At 34.2% G+C, this 25987-nt stretch overlaps 1 protein-coding gene across 5 annotated transcripts in view; it reads left to right on the top strand.

Moving 5' to 3' along the window:
* The window catches only part of GALNT13 (polypeptide N-acetylgalactosaminyltransferase 13), a 494468-nt gene that overhangs the window by 348087 nt on the left and 120394 nt on the right, over positions 1 to 25987 (top strand). For all 5 annotated transcript variants that reach the window (XM_036023469.1, XM_028510990.2, XM_036023467.1 and 2 more), the window contains one exon: positions 1793 to 1973. In XM_036023469.1, the coding sequence (XP_035879362.1) occupies positions 1793 to 1973 (181 nt within the window). The remainder of the gene's footprint in view (positions 1 to 1792; positions 1974 to 25987) is intronic.

Below are 25987 nucleotides of genomic sequence, written 5' to 3'. Positions count from 1 at the left end.
ATCTCAATAAAAATTTTATGTTAATTTATAGGAGAGGATTCAGAAAAAAAGAGATGTTGAATGAAAATATGGACTGAGGAATGGAGTTTTTGTTGTATTTTGTAATTTTTTAAATGTTTATCTCTTTTTAACCTATTTGAAAGAGGAGATTTTAAGTGATACTATGTGAAGATAGATATAATCTAGGAATGAGGGAAAATATTGATGTTTCAGGAGAAGATTAAGAGGAGAACCAAACCAGTGAAATCTTTAAGCTAGATTTAAGGGATATGATCTAGACAAACAAGTATAAATTTGTCTTTGATAGAAGGATCAACTTCCTCCTTTCCAATGGTAAGGAAGAATGTAAAAATATATGTAATTACAAAAAAAATTTATAGCTTTCATGCTAGAAAGATGAGAAAGTTACCAATTAATTAAACACATTGATTATTTAAGAATGAGTTATCCTGACTTTTGATAGGAATGGTGAATTCCAGTCTTCTTTTATATCACTGCATCATTTTGGTGTTTGATTGGAATATCTTCTTTGTTAGCATTACAATATTTAGGCAGAAAATGAGAAAAGATATATGTAATACACAAAACATTGTTGATGAATACAGCTTGTTACCTGGCATCTTTCATCTTCTGGTACAAATGAATGTCTCATAGCACTACACAATCCTGAGAGTAGCCCCCTTTTAAAATAAATATTACTTGAGGAATGAACTGGAGAATGTTTTCTCTACAGATAAGCAACTCTTCTTAGAATAGGAGCAATGTTAGCTACAGTATTAAACCAAGTCCTTCCAATTACATATAGCAATCATGATGACTTTGTTTATTGGAATAAAAACTGTAGCACTTATGTAACATATCACATTATGAAATAAATCTATGGGTGTGGGTAGTATAAGTACATATAAGTCACATCTATGTATTTAAGTAATATATAGGTATATTTGTCTATATAAAACATACATACACACATACTATTAGTATAACCTATGGCTATATATATGTGATTTTATAGAAATAAATGTTTTATGGGTGCTTAAAATGTTTTATGGGTATCTATTTAATAGATGGCCCCAACTTCTTAGTAAATCTAGGATAACAAGAAATATGTTGCATACATCTTCCAAGTGACGGTGAAGTAAACAATTGCTTATAACATGGTGTAATCAATTCTTCATAAAGATGTGTTCAAAGTACAAAACTCATGCAATTTTAAATCTCAGTACTAAAAAGGAATCATCTTGGAGATGGGCTTTCAAGGATGTGTAGATGTTGAGGACATATAAAGGAGTTCCAACATATTTTAGTAAGAATAATAACATATCCAAAGGCCTTATGATACGGGGGTACAGACAACTGGGAATTAGTGGCAATTTAAAATTCCAAATGGATGCTATGTAACAGATTGATTTTTCTCCAGATCAAATTTAGTTATTGAAGATACATCTAACATGGACAAATTCATTCATTTGAAGCAAATTTTGGACACCAAATCACTCTTAAACAACAATTAAGTTAACTACTAGAAACTGAAAATTAAGTAGTCTAATAAAGGCACACGAAAAAAATTACATCTTATTTCTATGATTCTAATGTTACAGTATTTAAATATATAAAGTTCTTCCAAACTAGAATATTTTGCCAAATCTAAGTATATTAGTTGTAAATTGTATTCATCTGATGTTTCCTTGACCCACATAAGATGTGAAGATTTGGCCTCATTTAGCCTCAGTTGCTTCTCAGACAGTATTATCTACAATGACTGTTTTGTAACAATCGTTCTTTCCCCCAGATCTGGCAATGTGGAGGCTCATTGGAGATTGTGACTTGCTCCCATGTGGGTCATGTTTTTCGGAAGGCTACTCCATACACTTTTCCTGGTGGCACTGGTCATGTCATTAACAAGAACAACAGGAGACTGGCAGAAGTCTGGATGGATGAATTTAAAGATTTCTTCTACATCATATCCCCAGGTAAGCAATTCTGGCATTTTTCTTTCTCTGCAGAGGAAAGTGCAATTTTAAGCATGCTGACTATGTGTTTTATTGGTGCTATTCATATTTTAAATAAAATGTTATCACCATAATGTTGCAGAAAGTCATGTTTGAGAAATCTGTACTATGAAGTTAATTTTCACTTAAAATGAGAAACACTACACTGATCTTAAATGCCTATTCTTTTTTTCTTCATTTCTTTCTTGCCATAAGCATTATGCTGGAAAAATGGAGCAAGCACTACACAGAGAGATCCAAATTTAATTAACATGTATCAGGTCATTTTAAGAAAAAAAATTTTTTCAAGCAAAGGAACACTTTATTTTCTTGTTTCACAAATTAAACTGGCTGAGTTGATAAGAAATGTTGATAATGTTTCAGCAGAAATGTTCTCTACTGCCTTATTTTCTTTACCAACTGACTAGGGAAAGAGTAAATGATCTACAGAAACAAGATAGAAAATTATGCAAATATTAATCTCTTTATTCTAAAGAATATATAATAACTAAATTACTCATCAGTAGATATGTGAAAAAGCATAATGTGGACAATAAAATGTTATACTACATTCTGTACAGAGAACAATGGATGTGGACATGGAAGTGAATGTGGGCTCTCTCTAGGTGGTGGGATATGAGGTGTTTTATTCTTTTCCTTTTATGTATTTACATTTTCTAAATTTTCTTTATGAAATATTTATATTTTAAAATTTATTTTAAATAAATTTTGGAGTTAATTTTAGTAATGCATTAAAATTTTTAAAGAATTTTAAAAGTCATTTAAAACAAAAAGAAGAAAGCCTTCTGAGAAAATCACATTACAGGGTTGTGTGATTATAAGTGATTTTGTTCTTTATAATTTTCTAGAATTTCTTCAATCATCATATTATTAAAAATGATTCTCAGACATTAGTTACTTTTAAGGAAAAAGATGAAGCACAATGAGAAGATATAAACAAGAGGAAGACACAGGGATGCCTTCAAGATCTCAGAGTCTAGACAGAGACCAAAGCATAAATTAATATAACAGGAATTCAACTACATTGACAAATTAAACAGTAATGTTCTATTTTGATAGTTTTGTGTAGACCTTATGGTCATCAATGTCATTGTTATGTAACCCATAAAAACAGCCAAAGTCCATGTCCACACCTTTTCTGTGTCAGAACCCATTTCATGGCTTAGAAAAGGCTGTTTAGTTTCAATTGACATACTCTGATTCCTAAAAGTTTATAGGAAGCTGGGAAATTCTTATAGATGAAGAAGGGAATGAACAATGTGAACTTTTTTATTAAGGTCCAGCATTACTCTGTAGAAATGAAAAATGAGAGTAATGCGCGTGTAAATGTGTGATTAAGAGAAGAATGTTTGTCACACATTTCAAGCCTCCTCTGTGTCAAGCAGTTATTTCCAGGCACGCTATTTCATGCTTAGGCGTATTTCCCTTTTCAGTGGAAAGCCAGCCCAGATGTTCAGAGTTCAGCTAAGCAAGAGCATGTAAAATTCGCAGCAAGGGAGTGACATTTATACAACCTTTTAATTTTTTTGATGATACTTTTTTAATCAAATCATTACTTGTAGAAATATACAAGTTCAAATATAAAGAAAAGAGCAATGGAATAAAGAAATGTATGTGTGATTTTATACTACTTACATTTAGAAATGTAATTGAAATCATTGTAATATATATATCATATTTACTCATGATGAGTATTATTTGTGAAAAGAGATGTGTTACTCTTTTGTATAACTTCCCATTGAGTGAAAACAGCAGATAAACAGCAGAACCATGGCTGAAACTAATGAAATAATGAGCTTTAGTGTTTAAAGAGTGAAAAATAATGCTTGTTATCTGGAACTAATCATGTTTTGCTCCTCAACAGGAGCTGTATATTATGGAAAGTACAGTTTTTATGTTATAATAAATATCATTAGGAAAGTTATTTTTCTCAGAAAATGGCCTCATTTAAATCCAGAAAGGTACCTTGGAAAGCATGGAAAGGATATTTGGGGAATATGCTGAAAATACTTTGGAATTTTCTAAGAGGCATTTATGTCTCAAGACACAGCATGGCAGAGCATGGAAGCTGCCTGCTGCAGTGTGAGCAGAGAGAAAATCAAAATCATGAAACACTGAATTGTTTCTCAGTGGGACAGGAAGGGAAGTAAGCTGGAAAGTAGGGTTGGATGCCTAAAAACAATTCTAGCCCTGGGGAGGTTTCAAATCATCCAAAAACAAAGTGTGTTGTGTGGAAGCAGCCAGGAATCTATCATATGGGTGGTGTCTAGCCATTTAGAGTGGGTAACTATTTTCATCATTACTGATAGTTTCTGTTACTTTCAAAATCAAAATCCTGCATTTCTTTGCTATTGTCTAGATTTGTTGGGTTTCTATTTTTCATCTCATTAGGTAACAAGTAAGTTTGTAAAGAAGGAAGGTGGTATGAAATGAGATTGGAGGCATATATGCATGCAGATTCACACTAAGACTTATATGCTTTATTATAATCATCACACACATATTTATGAAAAATTCTAAAAAAGTTTATACTGAGCTCTGTTTAATTCCCCTGAACCACCTTAATATTCTGGCTAGGAAATTATGTTACCTTCTAGAAGCACCTCCATGTAGCTGTTCATTTATCTAAGACATTTTGTGAAGAGAATCCTATTTTTTACTTCAGGATTTCTATACTAAAGCTTATTCTTCTCTTATGCAGTTATTAAAGGTGTGATTTTACAGTATGGACCCTTTATGAATCAAATTTTGACAACATTGCTTCCTTCCAGTATACTCTATAAAATACCCATTTTTAAAAAATATTCACCTGAGGATATATTCACTGATTTGAGAGAGAGAGGCAGGGGAAGAGACAGATTGGGGGGGGGGGCAGATAGAGAATGAGAAATATTGATTGATTACCTCCTATATGCTCCCGACCAGGGAACATGAAGATGGTCCAACCAACTGAGCCACCTGGCCAAATCAAAATACTCACTTTGGATTGGCCATGGTTTCCAAACTGCAGGGAATAATAGACTTTCCAGAGAGGAAGCACACCCAGTTTGAGACAGAGCTGAATCATCCCTAAAACCAACTAATAAACATGACTCTGTATCATATTGTTTCATTTTTATTATTATCATCTTTATATTCAAAATAAGTAGTTCAGAAACATGTATTTCCAGTGCTTAGTAACATTCCTGTCTGTGTAGTCCTTGAAAAAAATATAGGCAGAATAATTAGAAGAATGAATGAATTTAAAAGGGAGCCACTTTTATTTCTTCCTTTCTACTGAATTCTCCATTGATGTGTGATCTATATCATGGAATCTCTTGACAAGAATTGCAGCAAATTAGAAGCCTTTGTCCCACCTCTCTGATCCAACTTCTGGTTAAGAACCCACTGACAAAAGAAAGGTGAGGAACACTCTTCACGTATATAGAATATTATTCCTCTAAGTTTGCCATCACAAAAGGACCTTCCATTGGCTTACCCACGTACCTAGTGGTTTATGATTCTGCCATAATCATAGGGATACACAGTAATATAATCTTATCACCCAGGACTAATATAAAGCCTAACAGGCACAATTTAGGCAGATAATAATATTCTCTAATGTAGTAGCATAATATAAGAACCCATAAACTTAAAACAAAATTACTTTTCCACACATTTTAATTTTTCTCAAGATACACATTAATTGAAAGTTAAAATGGGATATATAAAAATGTACATGTGAATTAATTTACCTGATTTAAAAAATATATTTACTATGTATTCTAATTGTTTTGACCTCTGCTCATTAGCCATTGGCAGTGTCTAATTATGTCTCCTAAATGGCTGTTAGAATGAAGAGTAGAAATACTTTGAAATAGTACTGGAAAGTACATTTTCAGTATTTGTTTAGTTTGATTTTGGGTTGTCTTTTTAAGAATGCAAATACTGTAGCATCATAGATTTTTAAAGCCCTGTAGGTTCTTAAATCATGAGGCAGATTTTACCAGTAATTGTGCTGGTTCAGCTTGAGCCAATCTAACTGTTCTAGCAGATGCTTTGAAATGATATGTGGTAAGAAGACACCACTCTTCACAGAACAGGCCACTAACATTCTTTTCTTGTTGGTCACAGGTAAAAAACTTAAGAACATTGAATGTAGTTACACTAACCATATATTTGAAATGCTGGCTGCTCTATAAACACATATTGATCTGCTTTCTTTGGGGAGACTGAATTCTAAATGTGTATCAATTGACATGGTGATTAGAAACAACTGTATAACCTCCAGTTGTTCTTCCTTTTCTTAATGAACAGCTTGAGCTCTTGTTTTGAGCAAAAACAAATTGATAATGAAATTGAAAGACTCCCAAAACATACCTTCAAATGTACGTATGTGTAACTAGGGAAACAGCATATTTTCCTTTGGCAATATTGTAGTATTTTGATCTGTATTCCGGGTACATAGTATGCATTTAAAGATCCTTGAACTTGTTTTGAAGGTTAACTGTCCATTTGTTAACCTTTTAAAAATGCTGTAGAAAATCGGCTCATTAAAGGAAGTCTTTGTTAGCAACATCTTTGGATCTTTATGAACATTAAAGTCTTATATTCATTTCTATCTCTTGGAATTTGTATCTATAAAATACAAATGTTTCTTCATATGCTGATTTTTAAAGCTACAATATTTTATAACCAGCTTTTTGAGTGTAGAGCCTAATTTCTTTTATAAGTCATAGAACTGTGGTTTCAGGATGATTTAATAAGCACAGATTTTGATGTTCCCAGCAAATGTGCAGCATACACTTTAAAAAAAATAATAGTTCAAGGATACCAGTTTTTGCTTGGACTAACATGAATTCATCTAAAAAGACTGCAGCACTTCTAAAAGTAAAGCACATTTGTACCTATGAATTTTGAGCTTTTATTATTTAATAAGTGCTTTTTCAGCAGTACAAACTGTGGTGTCACTGAATGAATGCAATATTATGAGGGGAAAAGTCTAAATCATTTTAATATTCCATAGTGTAAAAACACATAATTCAAGTATCTGTGTGAAACCTTGAAGTGTTAAATGTTGAAATAACGGATGGCAGCTACACTTAATATTGTTGATATAATAGAGACAGACAACTGTTTTTCCTTGCTATAACCAATCACTTTGAACTCTTTTATTCTTTAAGGCATTATGCCAATTTTTACTGTTAATATTTTATTGGTATTTATATTTTTATATCTGATATGTATCTGCATTATGCCAAGAAGGGGGTTTATGAACACAAATTAGATAATTGCCTTAGCTTTTAAAGAATGAAATGACTAGACCATTGCAAGTTATTATCTTAAATGAAAACATAAGTGCTTGGTACATGGGGAACACGCTGTCAAAAATTAAAAGAGGTACTTAATATTAACTGCATACATTTTCCTTGATTCCTACTTCTTACTCACAAGCTTCAAAATCAAATGAATCTCTAAGTCCTTTCTATTCTACCTGCTAAGTTCTCTCAAACTCATTCAAGTATATTTCTTCTCAGACTCTTCCTGCATCTAGATCACCTCCCTACTGTCCCGATGGGTTTCCCTACCTAAAAGCTTGCCCATTTCACCCTCCCTTATGGTGCTGCTGAAGAATTTTCCTAAAACAAAATTTCATTTGATCTTTCACTTACCTAACATTGTAATGATTTTACACAAAGGCAAAATGTCATGTGATCTGGTCCTTGCCCACCTTTTCAACTTTTTGTCCTACACTTTCAACCATAGCATTTCATGTACCAAAGCTCAATCCAGCTCTCTTCTGCTTTTACATTTTTGCATATGTCTAAAACAGCATGATGAGTTAATGAATGTGTCACCTCTGCATAAAATAACACCATCATCCACCTACATTAATCATTAATCATTTGGGCATCAAGTTTGATATAATTTCCCCAGAAACTCCAGTAGCTTCCCAGAGATCTCCCCTCGTAGCATTTACACATTTTTTAAAGTATTCCTTTCTTCACTAATCTATGTAAATAATGTGACTATGTATGTTTTCTTACATTTATTTGTTGGGTTTTGTTTTTAGAGTTCATTGTACTTAAATCTGTTTTTCTATTTTATCACATATGATAGAGGCAAATAGAATATGTGTTTCAATCACCATCAATGTCTCCCTGGCCTAAAATAACCCTCCATTAATTAGTTGACATATATCTTTCAAATTCTTCTTTTATGTATTTGTGCACATAGACAGCTATATACACATAAGAGTAAATAAGATCATATAAGTATACTATTTGTTATATATGTAATTCATATAGGATTATGTAATTCTACTGTGCAGCTAAATAGTATTATATTTCAGAGATGTATCAAACATTTATTTATTCATACCAATATTGACAAGCATTAGTCAGGTCTCAGTTGTCTGCCATTATAAAAAAAGTACAGAAGCATTTCTTGTAACATCTTTGTGAACCTGAGAGGATATTTCTAAACGACAGTAGCATTAAGAAAGAAAGCCCTGGTGGCAGACTGCCTGGGTTAGTTCAAATCCTGTCTCTGTGTCAGCCCTCTGCACTTACTTAACCTCTCTGTACTGTTCCTCACTGCACAATGGGAATTAGAGTAATAGGGCCTTTGATAGAATGGGGTTTCTTTCTTTTTTGAGACTGAAATGAAAAAAAAAAGCACTTATAAGAATGACTGACAAACATTAAACACTCAATTTATGTTAGATATTTCTGTCATTATTAGCCATGTATATTAATAGAAGAAGATTTATTGGATCAATGGATAGTCACATACATAATGGTAGATATTTTCAAAACTTCCATCTAAAGAGACTAATCGTTAATACTCTCAGGAGTGGTGCTTGAACACCATTACAGTATACTGTCAACACTCTAGCCTATCTGTCCTTTTCATTTTTACATATATATTTTTGTGACATGTATGCATATGTTTATGCATATTTACATATATATCCTATTTCTTTTATCACATTACTACTAGGCATGAACATCCTTTTTGCTATTTTTCATTTGGATTTCTTTTCACTCATATCTTTGTTAATTTTACTGTTGGGTATTTTTTGCCCTTTTATATATTCATAGATATTTTTGTATTCTGGTAGTCTTTTGTCTGTATACACTGGAAGGATTTCCTCTCAGACTAATACACATATTTTAATTCAGTTGATATATGAAAAAGATATTTAAAAAAATAATTGTTGAAGTAAAATCTGTCAGCTTTAGCCTTTATGGCTTTTTGGATAATTTTTTGTTAAAACTCTAACATATGTTAGGTACCCCAGAAATTGTAGGGGAATGATTTAGGTTTCAGTTGAATAGAATTCATGAGATTTTCTTCTCTGAAGTAGTCAGTGTTCTTTCAGGGCAATAAGCATGAACAGAATGCCAGAGTCAGAAAACTCTCCTTATAAAAAGCATTATTATCCTTATCTGTGAAGCATAAGTAAAAGTACCAGCTATAACAGTTGAATTTTCAATAAATTTATTAATGTAATTCTATCACTTCCCATTATAGTAATTCTTTCTAATAATTTTGAATGTATTTTTTGCTTCATAAAGTAGATAAGTAGATGGCATTGATACTATTTATTGACTGTTACAAAAATATTGAATTTTAACAGTAAGGATGATCAATGCATCTTCAGAGTCTTTGATTAGCAATTCAGCAGCCATTTCAGATAAAACCCCTTAAAGAATTTTATCCTTATCAAATCTGAGTAGTTTCAAAGTATTTCAGGAGTGAATAAATGTAACTGAAGTTCTTATACAGATTTATTCACAGAATAATCACCACCTTCTAGGGTTTAGATACCAAAATATATCTAATTTTTGCTTCTCCCTAAAGAAAAAAACCAACACATATAGCTCCAGTATAATTGATTACTTTGGGTGTGTGTACAACTAATGAAATACTCTGAAGTTTCCAATTAGTATATTCTACTCCAATTGGATTGGATTGGTCATGATTAATTTTTACTTTTTTAAGGCTGTTGAACCTAAGTAGGAAATTTCACCATTTTTCAAATTGATGCAAATGATTAAGAAGACTTATGTAAGATGCATGGGTTTTTACTGTCAGGAGTTAGCTGCATTTTTGTTTGATATGAGTATTAAATATGAATCAAACATGACTTAGGTACATGCAGAGGCTTTATTATACCTACTTTCATCTTGTCAATTAATCTACAGAGTGCCCCCATTCATTATTTAATTTTAGCATAACTAACACTGAATGGCTTAAAAATTAATATAATTAATTAAATGAAATTTCAATTCTAGTTTTAACTGAATTGAATGGATCACTCAGACCCTTGGTGGCATCATCTACGTAAATGACTGTTGGCCAGGTGGTTACACATGATTGAAGATTTCTTATTTCTAGCAGTTTCAGGCTAAGTCTCCAGCATTAGATGTTCTGGTGGATAATCTTCGCTTGGATTTCTATGTTATACTCATCTTTTAGCAATCTTAAATAAAATATGAGTTATGTTCTGGAATTATTTAGTTACATATGCTCTCAACAAGGTGAGCAGAGTCCAGGATAACTTTTACAGAACTAGCAAAGTCAACCTTTTCTAGATCGAGTAATAACACAAGATAGATTAAACTTCTCAGATGTGCTAAATTGAGACTTCTTAAAATGGCCCCTTGCAAAACCAAAACAAAACCAAAAAAACTAACCTCTTATTCCTACCAGAAATTAAACTTAATGACAGAGTCCCTCAGCATTCTAACAATTCACATTCCCTTGCAAGTTTCTATCCTTTAGCTTATTAGTACTAATTACCTAGAAAATTTGAATTCTGTTTTTATTACTTATCTTTATCCAATGGTGCTAGAAGTCAAAGAGAGATTTGCAATAAGTCCTTGGTAGCAAGGAATGCTGGACAATGGATATAGGCCAGGATAAACAGAGATGGGACAAGGACCTTGCAAAGGGAAGGGGAAACAATTTCTGCAAGGTAGGACACACACTTAACAAATAGACTTTGCATAATTTTATCAAAAGCAGCATAGTGTGTAGTAATTACTATTAGTGTGGATTGTCCATACTTAAAAGTAGATGGCCGCCATAACTGATAACTGCCTATGAACCACCTGGTGTGAGAGTGCTGTGTTAGATCATGTGCACAAAAGCACATAGAATCACTAACACACAGCGGGATAAGTACTAATTCTAAATGGATTGTCTAGAAATGTTCATGTTTTAATTGTAGGAGACATGGGCTAAAATTAACAGATTGTTATATTGGGTCAACCAAAAAATCCCTATGTTTTTTTCCCATAAAATAAAAGACACATTTTTCATTTTCACCAAAAACTTTATTGATTTGGATATTTTGAGTATATCGGCTATCTCCTGCTATTGGCTTCTAGTGGTTAGAGGCCAGGATTGCTGCTAAACATCTTCCAATGCATAAGATAGCCCTACAGCAAAGAATTAGTACCAAGAAACTTCACAAACCATTTTTGACATGTTCTATCAGTCACAGCACCTTCTCCACACTCTGCACAAATCTTTTTTTTTTTGCAGTTTGCTTGCATTTTTACCTTTCTTGAAATAATAAAGCATAATACACTGAAAATCTTGCATATTTTCTTCCATCTTCAATATTAAAATGACTGCACAAAAATTCACCATTTTTTATGTTTTTTTAAATGCACATTGATATGACAGCTATCACAATACAATCTAACACAACTTCATTGTTTTGAATGAAGTTAAAGATAAGCAAGCACTACTAGAGCCATAGCACAGAAAAAACTAAATGAACTTTTTGGACAATGCACTATTTTACAAAGAGATTTAAAGTGACAAAATAATTAGATCTCATCTAATGATTTGCCTGTATATCTGGTTAATATGGTTCATCAAACAACTTTTAAGTTATATTAAAAGCAATTTGTATTAAAGTATATTCTAAACACATGGAAACCCTGATAAAACATATCAAACAGTTTAAACTTTCTAATTTATACAGTTGAAAATAAGATAAATGAAGATAGTGATGGTGTTCTTATTACTCAATGTTATTCTCTCGGAGTTGTCATTACTAAACAAGCTCCATTTTAATATCACTTTAAGTTTTTAAAACTGTTATGTGTTATAAACTTTGTATGTTCTTGGTGCAGTGTCTCTGAACAAAATTTGAAAACAGTGATGAGTTAGGGAATTTGTAAAACAGTAATTTAGGGAATTTTATTACTTCAACATAATTATTCTTTCAATAAAAATCCTTTTTGAAATTAAAGAATATAGATCTAAGTACCTGAATAAGTTATTTAATTGATCAAAATCAACACCCAATTAAATATAACTGTATAAATCTAGCTTTGACCTATGGGAGGAATGGGAGACTTGACTGGGAAATAAGGTTTGAGCAGGGCACAGTGTTGACCAACCTTCTCCACTCTCACTCCACAGCTCTCCTAATTATCTCTCTGGGGCCACTCTCACTGTCCTAGATATGAACCAGAGAGACTGAAGAGAGTTCTTTCCTTCTACTTTTTGATGCCATCCCATTCTGGTACCAAGATCTGGTACAGATCTTGCTCTGTACAAACCTAAAGCATGCAAGATTCTAAATTTGATTGTGAACTCCATCTGAAATCAGACTCCTGGGGACAGTAATATTGAAAAGATATTTTCTTTTCCAATAAGAGTAGCTTGATGTTTTAGTTTCCCATTTTCTTCTGGTATTTATTGGCCTCACTCTGGAAAAGCCTCAGAAAAATGTGAGAAAGAGAATAAGTAGAAAACCACTCAGAGAAAATATATTAGCATCTAGCATCATAAACATGCTCTGCTGGCTGGTTGCCCAAGTAAATGGAAGATGAGAGGAAATGCCAGGATCTCAATTAGACAATTATGAGGAAAGAACACAGGAATGAGTGAGGGAGAAAGAAGAGGAAGAGACCCTGGGGTTGTAACCCAGGAGTCAGCCTGGCTATCTTGTGATGAAGGGCACTAAATGTGATAAAGAGACTTAGAACAATAGTACTTAATGCCCACAGAAGACACTTTGGGCATGCTATCCATTGTCAACCTCTCTTCCTTTCTCCTGTCTTGGGCAAGAATCCCATACCTGCTTCCAAATTCTTTCATTCCACCATTTGTTAAAAATTTTATGTTAGTTGGCTATAACCCACAATACTGATTCATTCTCATCCTGTTGTCTTCTCCATACATTAAAACATTAACAGAGAAAATATTTTTTATCAAATACATACACATGTATTAATACGAAGTAAAGTCTTAATCCAGTACTAGCTATGTAACCTGGGACAAGTTATGTAATGTCTTTATGCCTCAGTTTCTGCATCTATAAAGTAAAAATTTGAATAAGAATGATCTCAGAGAATCTCATTTTTGACATTTTGGGATTATCAATCATCTCACATATCCCATATTTGTGAGCATTAATGAAATAATATATATAAAGTTATTGGAACTTTGAGACAGAGTAGGGACTTGATTTGTTATAAATAATAAATATCTGAATAAAATAATATAAGGAAACACTAGTCAATGTCAAATATGTATGTATTCTATTGTTTTCAGAAAAGTCATTATTTAAAATTCATTGATAAATAGTAGGTATGTGAAAAAATTAGCTGTACAATAAAATGACACTTTTGATACAAAAGTATACTTCTGACTTCCTTTAAAACAATCTTTTTTAACTGAGAGCAGAGATTATAAACTGCTTCAAAAATCTGATGAAGTTTATGAAACTACTCCAGTCAGAAACATGTACACACAACTTTCTTCAAACAAATTTAGAATTCACAGGAGCTTTGGTTCCCAGTTTTGTAATTTGCAAGAGGCCAGGACCCCAGGTTTAGTACTCTAGCTTTTTACTTGTCTTTTGTGATCAAAGTTTAGCATTTACTCTCCTAACTTTCATATTAATATATTGTGTAGCAGTGTTAACTGTAGTCACCATGCTGTATGTCACAGCTCTAGGACTTACTCATCTTGTAATTAGAAGTTTGTATTTTTTGACCACCTTTCTCCTGTTTCCCCTCTGCCATCCCTCTCCTCTGGTGCTAATAAATCTGATCCATTTTGCTATGAGTTTGGGTTTTTTTAAATATTCCACTTATAATTATACAGTATTTGTTTTTCTCCATCTGACTTACTTCACTTAGCATAATGCCCTTAAAGTCCATCCATGTTGTAGCAAATGGCAGGATTTCCTCATTTTAATGACTGAATATTTTTATTATTAATATATACACCACGACTTCTTTAATCACTCATTCACTAGTGGACACGTAGATCGTTTCTGTGGCTTGGCTGTTCTGGATGACATTGCTATGATTGTGGGAGTGCAGATATCTGTTGATTTAGTGTTTTCATTTCCTTAGGATGTATTCTAGAAATGAAATTGCTGAGTTATATGGTAGTTCTATTTTTAACTTTTTGAAAATCCTCCTTACTGTTTTCCAAAGGGACTGCAGAAGTTTACAATACCACCAACAGTGCACGAGAGTTCCCTCTTCTCCACATCCTTGCCAGCTACCTCCTATCTTTTAGCTGATGGCTGTTCTAACAGGGGTGATGTGATATCTCATTGTGGTTTGATTTGCATTTCTATAATGACTAGTGATGTTGAGCATCTTTTCATATACCTGTTGGCCTTTTGTATATCTTCTTTGGAGAAATGTTTATTCAAGTCTATTGCCCATTTGTAATTGAATTATTTATATATTTTTTGCTATTGATTTGTATGAGTCCTTTATAATTTTGTATATTAACCCCTTATTAGATATATGGCTTACAGTTTTGTTTTCCATTCTGTAAATTGCCTTTTCACTTTGTTGATTTTTTTTTCTTTTGACATGCAGAAGCTCTCAGTTTGATGGAGTTCCACTAGCTTAATTTTGATTGTTTCTTAGGTATCATATCCCAAATATCATTACCAAGATTCTTGTCAAGGGGCTTTTTTTCCTATGTTTTTCCTAGGGTTTCAGGTCTTACATTAAGTCTTTCATCTATTTGAGTTCATTTTTTATGAGTAGTGAAAGATAGGTTCTACTTTTATGTTTTACATATGACTATTTTGCTTTATTCTCCTTTCTCAGGATTTCTTTGGCTATTTAGTGTCTTTTGTGGTTCCAAATAAATTTGAGAATTCTAATTTCTTCTTCTATAAAAATGCCATTGGAATCTTGATAAGGATTTCATTAAATCTGTAGATGGCCTTTGGTACTACGGACATTTTAACCCTATTCATTCTTCCATCAACATGTGATATCTTCAGGACTCTAGCTTTAAAGGCCTGGTAGTAAACTAGAAATCTTGGATTTGAATTTAAGGTCTAAACATGTAGATTTTTTATTCTGGGAAAACTACTTAATTTTTCATGTACTGAATAAAGACATACCTCAGAGATATTGCAGTTTAAGTTCTAGGCCACCATAATAAGGCCAACAACCTAATTGAGTCACACAAATTTTTTGGTTTCCCAGTGCATATGAAAATTATTTATACCATAGTCTATTGAGTGTTCAATAGCATTATGTCTAAAAAATATAAAACAATAGTAACATCAAAAATCACTGATCCCAGATCACCATAACAAATATAATAATAATGAAAAGGTTGAAATATTGTGAGAATTGCCAAAATGTCACACAGACACCAAGTGCTATTGAAAAAATGGTACTGCTAGACTTGCTCAATGCAGAGTTGCCACAAACCTTCAATTTGCTGAAAAACACAGAATCTATGAATCACAATATAACAAAGCACACTAAAACAAGGAATGCCTGTACTTAATTTCTATTGGCAATAGAAAATGATGGTCTGTATTTTCAACTCTAACAGTCCATATTCTTATGAATAAAGGAGCTTCTCTAATTCTTTTGAAATTTGAGATCCTTTTCTCCCAGCTGGTTATGTAGACATAAAGGGGATGCATTGTTCAGCAGCAGCACTCACTAAAGAAATCTCATCTTCCTCTCATTCAAGCTCCTTACATGGAGGACAAGGCACAGGAAAAAACAGAGAGGACAAGCGTCTTCCTGCTCTCAGAAGCTAGGAGGACAACTAAGTAAGGGTATCACTGGATATTAGTGCAAAGAATGACTATTTTTAATCTATCACAACCCCCCACCCCCGCCAACTTTGGGTGAAGAGGGTTTAGTTAATCAGACTTTTTGGCTTGTGGCTATGGCCTACTTATTTACTTCCTATGATAGGCAACCATTCCAATTTGCTTAATATGTTTATTTTATCTTAATATTTTATTGAACAATGTGCATTGTTCAGCATTATTTCTAATTAGCATAAATGGTGTTCAGTTATATATCTCATTATTTTTCTTCTTTTTTAGAACACAAACATTAGGGTTTTAACACCCATTCCTGGTTTCTAATTACAAATCTACATGCTGGTTTGCACTCAGGGTGCCAGTCCACCTCATTTTAACTATTCGTCCTCTGTGAAGGTTACTCAAAGTTGCTCTAACTCCCTGATGCCATTAACTTATTAGTTTCTGATTATTTGATTAACAAATAGCATCAGCTATTTATTGTGTGCTAGACATTCTAGATATTAGCACCGCATGTGTTCCTATGCACTTATGTAAGGGCGGGGGGTGGGGGGAGGGAGTGATTTGTACCCAGGCTCAAAATTCCTGGGTCATAGAATTTTGTGAGATGGTTTTGCAGAATTACAGCAAGTATCTTCTCCTAGGTGTCTGTTAACTTTGTCCATTTATTTTTCATTAAGCAGGATTCATTTTTTTATTTTAAATGCTTTTTAAAATTTTCAATATGTAATACATTCACATATTTCAAAAATAAAAGCAGTATGGCAAGGTCACTATGGAGAATTTTTGGTCCAACCCAATTTTTACCTATTCCATTCCTCTTCCATACTTGGTATTAATTTCTTTTGAGTCCTTTCAGTGAGAATCTTTGATTTTGATGATATCAAATTAATTGATTTTTCTACCTTTTGGTTTATGCTCTTGCAGATTTCCTTTTTGAAAATATTCTCTAGTACTTTTCTAGTAATTCTTTTTTAAAACATTTTGGTTCTTTTTCATCTTCCTATGAAATATTTTATTGCCTTAAACATTTTAAATTATGTCTTGTACTTTACTTACTTTAAAATCATATGCAATGATACAATTTTGCTAATTTTTAAAAAATAGAATCTGATCTTTGTTCTCTGGAGGTTATTGAGCAGGGCAGTATATGAAGATTTTTGTTTTTATATTGTGCTATATTTAAATGACACAATTTGAGAAGCTTTCACAATGACTTGGCAAATGCTACTGGCATCTTTTATGCAAGTGGTTTGTGGAGATAAAGTAGATTCATTATGGGCATGAGGAGCGCATAACCTTCCTGGAGGGAAGGACCCAATCCTCTTCCAAGTTCTACATTTAAGGGATTAAACCAGGGTGGCCACAAGAAAGAAAGTAGGTTGCAGAGAAGGTAGGGAGGACTGGTGGGGTGATTCTGACTCTGAATCAGGCAAGGTGGGTGTGGGCGCAGTTGTTCTGGTACACAGAGGAAACACAAGACCCCCAAATGTAACTGAGAGCTCCCCAGGGCTGGCTGCCCATGGCAGTGGTGTGGTCACAGGGGACTAACAAGTACCATTAGTAGGTGGGAATCCTTCAGCCCTGCCATAGTACTCTGGACATGACCTCCAGAAGTAGTAGGTGCTTTCCAGTGAAGAAACTCAACCTTATTTGTGAGCTGCTTCCCCCTGTTAAAAGTGCTTGCCTTGTTTTCATTTCTGTCTCTTTATGGTAGACCCAGCCACCGTTTCACCCTGAGTCCTGAACCTGGTGGTGCAGTTCCACTGTATTCGGAACCTTCAATGCCTCATCTCTGTGAGGCCAAACACTGGGTGTCCCAGCTTCCTGTGGAAGTGGCCTGGTGGGGAAACAAAAGTGCTTTCTACTAGAAGGCTGTGGCCAACTTGAATGGGCATGGCTTCATCTCTGAACCTAAATCTGAAAAATGAGTGAGCCAGGCCAGCCTCACATGCCAGCAAGGTACACCTTGGGGCTCACAGCCATCCCAGAAGAGAAAGTTTTGGTCCTCCCTTCAATGTGAGATATTCACTCAAAGCCAGTTTGAAGTCCAAGTCTATGGTACTTTTGTTCATGTTCAAGTTTGAGACAATCATTCAGTCTCTTTTTTTTCTCCTTTGGTTGGCCCTCTTGTTTCCTCTGGACCCTGTAATGGACACACAGGTTTTTTCAACATTGACTCTCTTAATTCTAAAGTCACCAAGCTTTATACTATGATTATTCCATACAGAAAAGTATTCTAGCCAATAATAATAAGAGTAATACAAGACTCCCTATTAAATTTGAATGTCAAATTAGAACCAGTATTCTCCACTACCTCCACATGAAAGGAACTAGATTGGGCTCCTTCAGATCAGGTACTCAAAGACACTTGGATATCTGAAGGTAAATGGGAGAAGTCTGAAAAAGGATAGATTTTACTACAAATGACACCAGGATTTAAACTTCACCATCAAGGAACTTTGTGAATTACATTTTTGTACCCAAATCAGATATCCTCATATTGTACATATTTAAATTTTTCTCTTTTTTTGTTTAAAAAGCCATATCTATTTCATTTTTAAAAACAATTATTTTTGTCCAAAAAAAGACAGCAGTAGGTTACTCCCTTTAAAATTAAGTTCCGTCATCTTAATATATAAGCACACTTAGATATGAGATTTTTAAAACCACTTTTTTCTTTAAATTTCCTTGTGTAATTTATTTTTAAAACTAGGTATTTCCTTTTGATTGTGTGTAATTATGCATATATTGCCCTTTTTGTTTTACTGTTTTCAAGTGGCATATAAATAGATTATCTGTGAGTACTCGGTCTCTAATCCCATGGTTCCCCAGTGTGGTCTCAATAGTCTAAACGAGCATCACCTGAGAACTTAACAGACCCTGAGGGAATGTTAGGGCCAGGAATTTATGGTGGATAAGCCTCCAGATGATTCTAATGGACTTTAGAGCTGAGAACCACTACTGTAATCCCTTTCTGGCCAGCACGCTCCAAGGACCAGTGGCATTGTTATTATCTGTGCTTATTAGTTTGCATAGTTTCACTGTAATGAACTGAATGTTTATCTCCCTCAACATTCACAAGCTGAAATCCTAACCTCCTATGTGATGGTATTAGGAGGAGGGGCCTTTGGGAGATGATGAGGTTATGAAGGTGGAGCCCTCATGAGTGAGATTAGTGCCCTTAGAAAAGGGAACCAGGAGAGGTTTCTCACTCTCTTTTTGCCAAATGAAGATACATTGAGAAGTGCCCAATCTGCAGCCTGGAAGAGGGTTCTCACCAGAACTGAACGATGCTGGCACCCTGACTTTGGACTTCCAGCCTCCACAACTGTGAGAAATTTATTCCTGTTGTTTACAAGTCAGCTTCTCCCTATCCTTTCCAGCCTACGGCTCTTTGTTATAGCAGCTCAAACTAAAACTCCATAGTAACATAGAATATACATTTTAACACGATCTCTGGTGATTCATGGGCATGCTAAAGTTTGAAAAACACTGAAGTCCAGTAAATATTATTCAGTCTCATTTTTTGGTCTCCTCTGGTTGGCTCCTCTGTTTCCCTCTGGCTCCTGCAATAGATGCAAAGGATTTTTCTAAGATTGAGCCCCTTAATTCTAAAATCAAATCTCTAAACTTTACAATTACTCCACACTTAGAGGAATTCTAGCCCCCTCCCCTGCCAAAAAAACAAAACAAAACAAGGTTACCTGTTAAATTTTAATGTCAGGTAAATGACAAGTAACATTTTAATGTATGTCCTATGAAATATTTGATGCTTGGAATGTATTTATGCTATTAAAATATTAACTGTATGATCATATGAGATTCAGATTTAACTGGATATTCTGTATTTTTATTTTCCCTCCTCATCAATATGAATGATTACTAAAACAGCCACATTGTTTTACATTACAATTTTCTAGGTTATTTAAAAAAATAACCTGAAACTCTGGTTTCTACTGTCTACTAAACTGGTCCCTCTATGCCTTTGTATACCTACAAAAGATATAATTGACTATATTCTTATTATCTTAAATAGGAACTAGCCTTGTGATATAGATACAAAACACCCAATCTAAGACTTGTCAGAAGGAAGGACTTAACTATAAAAAATTTCCTTTTGGGCTGGAGAAATATTCTCCAAGATACAAAATCAGTAGCAAATAATTTTCTGTAGTAGGTTAAATATTTCAGGTGCTGAGGACACATTTTTCAGCTAAAGTCATTCTGGCTTGTTCATCAGGAGTCAGATTTACTTTAAATTTGATACTTTCTGCTGGATCACTGCTGAAGTTTCCCCTAGTCTTGGAGGATCACAGGTAATGCCTGCTTTAGTTGTTTTTTTGAGGTTAAAATTGGCCCTGCTCTAATTCACATTGGGGATTTGCAGTGGAATAGCGGTTCAGTGCCAAAAAGGGGGGTAAAGACACTTCCCTAAGGAATCACTTGTTGGTCATTCGTGGGCACATTTCCATGAGGAGATGAAGTGCATCTTTATGTGGATGAGAGTGCTCTTTAATTTCAATATGTTACAAAGTTTCTCCCTGCTGGCCAGTTTTCCAAAAGATCACTTTTACTCAAGTGATCTTAATCAGTGATATCATTACTGCAATTTAAACTCTACTGCAGGAGAGCTATTGTTGTATAATTTGTAGTTTCTACACAAAGTCTCGTAGAAGATGATTTAAGGGATATGCTGCTAACAATGCACACCGCTGTATACTCCATCTATTTTTGAATCAAATTAGAACACCACAGAGCTGTAAATTTGATCATATTATTTTGGCAGAATTGCCTTTCCAGAATTCTCTTTTTAGATTCTGACTTCAAATTTTACCAATTGTCCTAAATTATGTAGTCCCAAGCATTTGTCTGATCATTTTGTTTATTCCATTTTCATTTTATAGTACATTTACATTATATTAGGGACATAGTGTTACAATTTTTATCATGAAAACCAACATTTGTGTGATAAAGGGCAGTTTAAAAATTAATATTAAATAAACATACTTGTACTCAACATGCTATTTAAAAACCAGATACCAATTGCATTTTAAAAGTACCTGCTTGCCTCTTCTTAATTGCATCATAACCATCCTGCTGCTAGAATTGAGTGCTGTCCTAAATTTTATGGTAAATATTCTATTGCTTTCTTCTCTTATTGGTTTTTCCCATATATATGTTTATTTGCTTGTTTTTGATCTCTTATATAAGTGGAATTATTTTGTATGTACACCACATCATAGAAAAACAATTCACACATTATTGTAGGCCCTGTTTTACCTTAGGTTAAACTACATTTTCCAATATAGTACACATGAAATTACAGGTTCAAATAACAAAATAAAGCATGACCTAAATTTAAATATAATCTATCCCTCCAATTAAGTTCCTAATGAGTGTTTTTGAATCCCCCTCTTTTTGTAATCATGTAAATTCAAAGGAATTGCAGCACACACATTTTCTTTGACAATTTATGTCCCTTGTCTCAGCTATAGGGACAACAAGGTCCAAAGATAATCTTAGGAGAGAAGACCTGGGGTAATTAATTTGCCTGGACAGTTTCTTTCTCTTCATATGAGCCTTATGAGGACTTAAAGAAAAATGTACAGTTCATCAAAAATACTCCTTTTATAGCGCTCTTTGTTTTCCTTATAAAATGCAGTGCAAAATAAAACCAACCAAGATGTTGGCTATACATGAAACAAATACAATGCAAGCTTTGAAAATGTGGAGAAAAGTATATGGCACAATTTGATAAGATCACCTCTTGAAATAATGGTATAAAAAGCTATTAATTAATTACAATTTTTAGTACTTGGAAACTTTTCTATACTATTATTCAAAAATATTCTTTTCATTATAAATAAGTCTTCTAGAATTCTAATGAAGATAGACTTTCAGAAAGCTAGTTTAGATAAAAAGGGATACAATCTACTTTTAACCACGTTCTTGTGCTATTTTATGCATTCTGAATGATGCCTACCATTATCAGCAAACTTAATATATGTGCATCTGTCACTGAGTGGTGAGAAATAATTTGGAATGCCTTCAATTTCTCCCCCAAATCACAAATATTTAGCTTTTGGAATAAGCTGATAGCTGCATCTTGTTACAGAAATAGGGAAGAGTAAATGTGCTCTTTCTGAAACACACAAGAGCTCTGAAGGCAAAAGCCCGAGGCAATCCTCTCGAAGGAAGAATTTCATTGGACTGGTTTGAAGAATTTAAACAGCAGCTCTGCTTGTCTCTGTGATCTACACTAGGCTTGAATGCAGTTGTAACAGGCTGCATAATTTAATTCATCTCATGGAAAATACTTGAAGTTCTTACTTCCTGGACTCAGTATTCAGAATACCATGCTTCTTACACTGGGATAGCAGTCCAGACACACTTAACCTCTGTGTCTGTATGGACAATCTCATTTTATCTCAGAACACTCTTATCCTTTATTTGCCTGGAAAATGCCTTCAAGATCCTGTTCAACTGCTGTTCTTTTACTGAATCTACTCCCATGTCACCTTATCTGTAACCCTAAAATTGCATTTATAGCTATGTGCTTTTATTTGCATCTTTTACTCAATTGGGAGCTTCTCACAGGCAGAGATTGATTTATTCCAGATCTTTGCCCAGTGTCTGGCACAAATGCCCTCCCATATGTGCATAGGAGAATGGGCAAGTGGTGAATAAGTGAACAAATGATTGAAAGAATGAACAAATAGTGTTTATTCAAGCACATTTGAACACTATGAACTTATAATTTATGTCTAATCATTTGATACTGCCCAGCATGAAAATTGCCTCAGACATTATGACTTATGAGAAAAGCTAAAGGGATTAGTGGTATTAAAGAAGAAAAATCTGAAGAAGAAAGGAATTGAAGTTGTCATTAAGTGTATGTGAATATGAATGTTGTGTAGGAGATATTGATACTATTTTCCACCTCCATCGAGCCTATAAATGAAGGCCATGCACCCTGACTTTGTAGCTAGATAGTTGCAAAACTTCTCTAGTTTTGATAAATCTTTGAATCTGAATCAGCCTCAGCAACTCATATGTAAAATGGGTATGACAAATTCTGTTCTAGCCACTCAACAGAAGAGTTAGAGACCAAGGGAATGATATGTGGTCTATAAAACCACATAGTTTGTAAATAAGATGTCTATATTCTTTACGGACTCAATTTTATAGATGCTGAGAGTTCAAACAAACAAGCTGAGAGGCCTCTTTACAATAATACACCTACCTCTTCTAGTCGCTAACCCAGCAACAGAGATATCACCAGAATGGGAACATGTCTTCTGCTGGTGTAGGCTGGTTTCCCTGGGCTCAAACTTGTCAAGGGCAAAGTTAGTGGTGAGGTACCTGTTGAATCTAGTGAACAAAATAAACTAGCAAACAAAATAGAAACAGACTCACAGATAAAGAGACCAAACTCACAGCAGCCAGAGGGAAGGAGAATTGGGAGTTGGGTAAAAAAGGTGAAGGGATTATACAAACAGACCAAACCTCATAGACACAAATGACAGTATATTGATTACCAGAAGGTAAGAGGTGTGGGGGCAGGTAGAAGAAGGCAAAGGGAGATAAATGGTGATGGAAGGAGACTCAACTAGGGGTGGTGAACACATAATACAGTATGCAGATGATGTATTATAGAATTGTACTCCTGAAACCTTTATAGTTTTATCAATTAAGTTATTTTTAATTGAATTTATCTGGAAAAGTATAATATTTATTATATTCTGCTACATATATTGTATTTCAATATAGCATAGATTTAAATATTTAAAGCCAAATGTCTTATAAAATCTGAATGAATTTCATCATAAAAATATAAATAAAATATAGTAAAATAAAAATTAAAACAGGCAAATTTATGAATTTTTACTAATTCAAGACTAAAGGCAAATGTTGAAAATTTATAACGTGTCTTATCTGACCTCAAAATGAAAGTTATGACAAATAAGAAATCCATTTTCCTGGTAAATGTTTTCAGTCATTCAGATTTTTTGCTGTGGAAAATAAAACACATGTAGGTGAACATAGGTGTGCACTGCCTCCTCCTGGAAGCTTCCTGATGTCTCTTAGCTCTCTTTCCTAATTCTTCCCATGGGAACTAATCACTCCATTATCAATGCTTCTGCAGAATTGCCCAAGCCTTTGTTGTAATAGGTGATATTGTTTTGGGCTGAGCTCATTGAGTCTGCTCTCCCAGCCCCCCACCCAAACAAGAGCATTTTTTAGGAAGCCTGTCTTTTTCCCTACCTGCCTAGCTCCACACCAGGGCCTCAGGAAACACTGACTCTTGAAAAATGATGGAGCTTTTAACTTTTCCTCCAGACCCCTTACTATTAAGTATGCTCTGAAAGAGGCAGAAAATAGAGGGGTTGGGAAAAGGAAAATCACATGATCATATTTTTCAGAAGCCTTGTTAACAATGGGAGGCTGTTTAGCTGTTCAGGTGTTTGGACTCCATACTGAGGGAATGAGAGTTTTTCCCTTGTTGAAGCAGTGCTTTCTATTCAGGTGGATGCATTTACGGAAGGGCCATAGGAAAGAGGGCTACTTTAACAAAATGCCATTATGAAGAAGGGTGCTAGGTGCCTGTTATTAAGCTTCATATCCTTGGTGTTTTGGCACTCTGAGGACACAGCCACGAAACAAATAGAAAATGTGCTCATGACAGAGAATAGACTTTATGTACACAGAAAGCAGAAAAGTCTCTGAAAGGACAGAAAAAAATGGAACAATATAAAGAACTGTGATGCTTCTGGAATGACAACATTATTTTATGCTCAGGATAGGGCTAAAGAGTTTAAAGCCCTAAGTGGGAGGAAAATTAGGTAGTTCTATTCATTTGGCAATAAATTTGAGTTGTAATAAAATATATATGAACAATATTTTCTTCTGGCAAATCTTGAATCCATTTATTTGTTTTTCTTTAACAAATGTTGGACTAAATATCATACTCCCCATCCTTATTACTGTTGCCATCTAACAGTAAACAAAGGCAAATAATTAAACAGTTAGGATGCATTTGAAAACGAGAAAGTAGGCCAGGAAAATGTACAGCAGAACTTACAGGAAAGCTTCTGAAAATAGTTTGAGGAGCCCAGATCAGGCTTTGTAAGTGTGGTGATTTCTGAGCTGGAACATGCATGATGAGCAGAAGTTAGCCAGGAGACGAGTGAGAGAACAGAACTTTTCTGACAGAGGGTTGAAGTGTGTCACTGCAGGGAATTAAGAGGGAGCATGATGCCTTCCAGGAACTGAAAGTGAGAAATGTGATTGGAAAAGTTAAGCAGCAGCAGGAATTTCTCTCAAAGGGTAACTGGGTGCCAGGGAAGGACATAGTGGAAAGTCAATTGATTTTATTTATTTTGAGAGATCGCTCTGACTATTTTATGGTAGAAAGACTAGTGTGGGGATCAGATCGGAGGCAGCGTGAGAGGCTGTGTTCTAAACCAAGTGTAAAATGTTGGCAACCTAAACCCGTATGGTGGTGAGAATGGAGAGATGTATACAAGTCCAGGAGTATTTTGGAGGTCAGAATAACAAAACACAGTGATTGCTTGAAAGTTCTTAATTAAGAGAGGGGGAAAAAATAAAAAAATTACAGCAAGTTTTCTGATGTAAGCAACTAGGCAGTCGGTCACTGCCTGTGTCTGAAATGGGACCCCACGAGGCTGTTCTGAGGCAGTGGCCCTGCGAGTGAGATGGTGAACACTGAAATTCCTTATAAGATACTTGATATTGTTTGCTGTCTCATTTTTGCCACTTAAATTTATCTAGTGCTGAGAATACTTCTAGCTCCAATTCAAGTTTAAATGTTGTATGTTGATTTCTTGACTATACATGGGTTTTCTTAGTGGGTGTTATGAGAATCCTTAATAAGAATCCATAATGATACACA

Source organism: Phyllostomus discolor, chromosome 4 (assembly GCF_004126475.2).
Source record: "Phyllostomus discolor isolate MPI-MPIP mPhyDis1 chromosome 4, mPhyDis1.pri.v3, whole genome shotgun sequence".
Classification (NCBI taxonomy): Eukaryota; Metazoa; Chordata; class Mammalia; order Chiroptera; family Phyllostomidae; genus Phyllostomus; species Phyllostomus discolor.
Note: the sequence above shows the minus strand (reverse complement) of the source record. Positions and strands in the feature narration are given on the sequence as shown.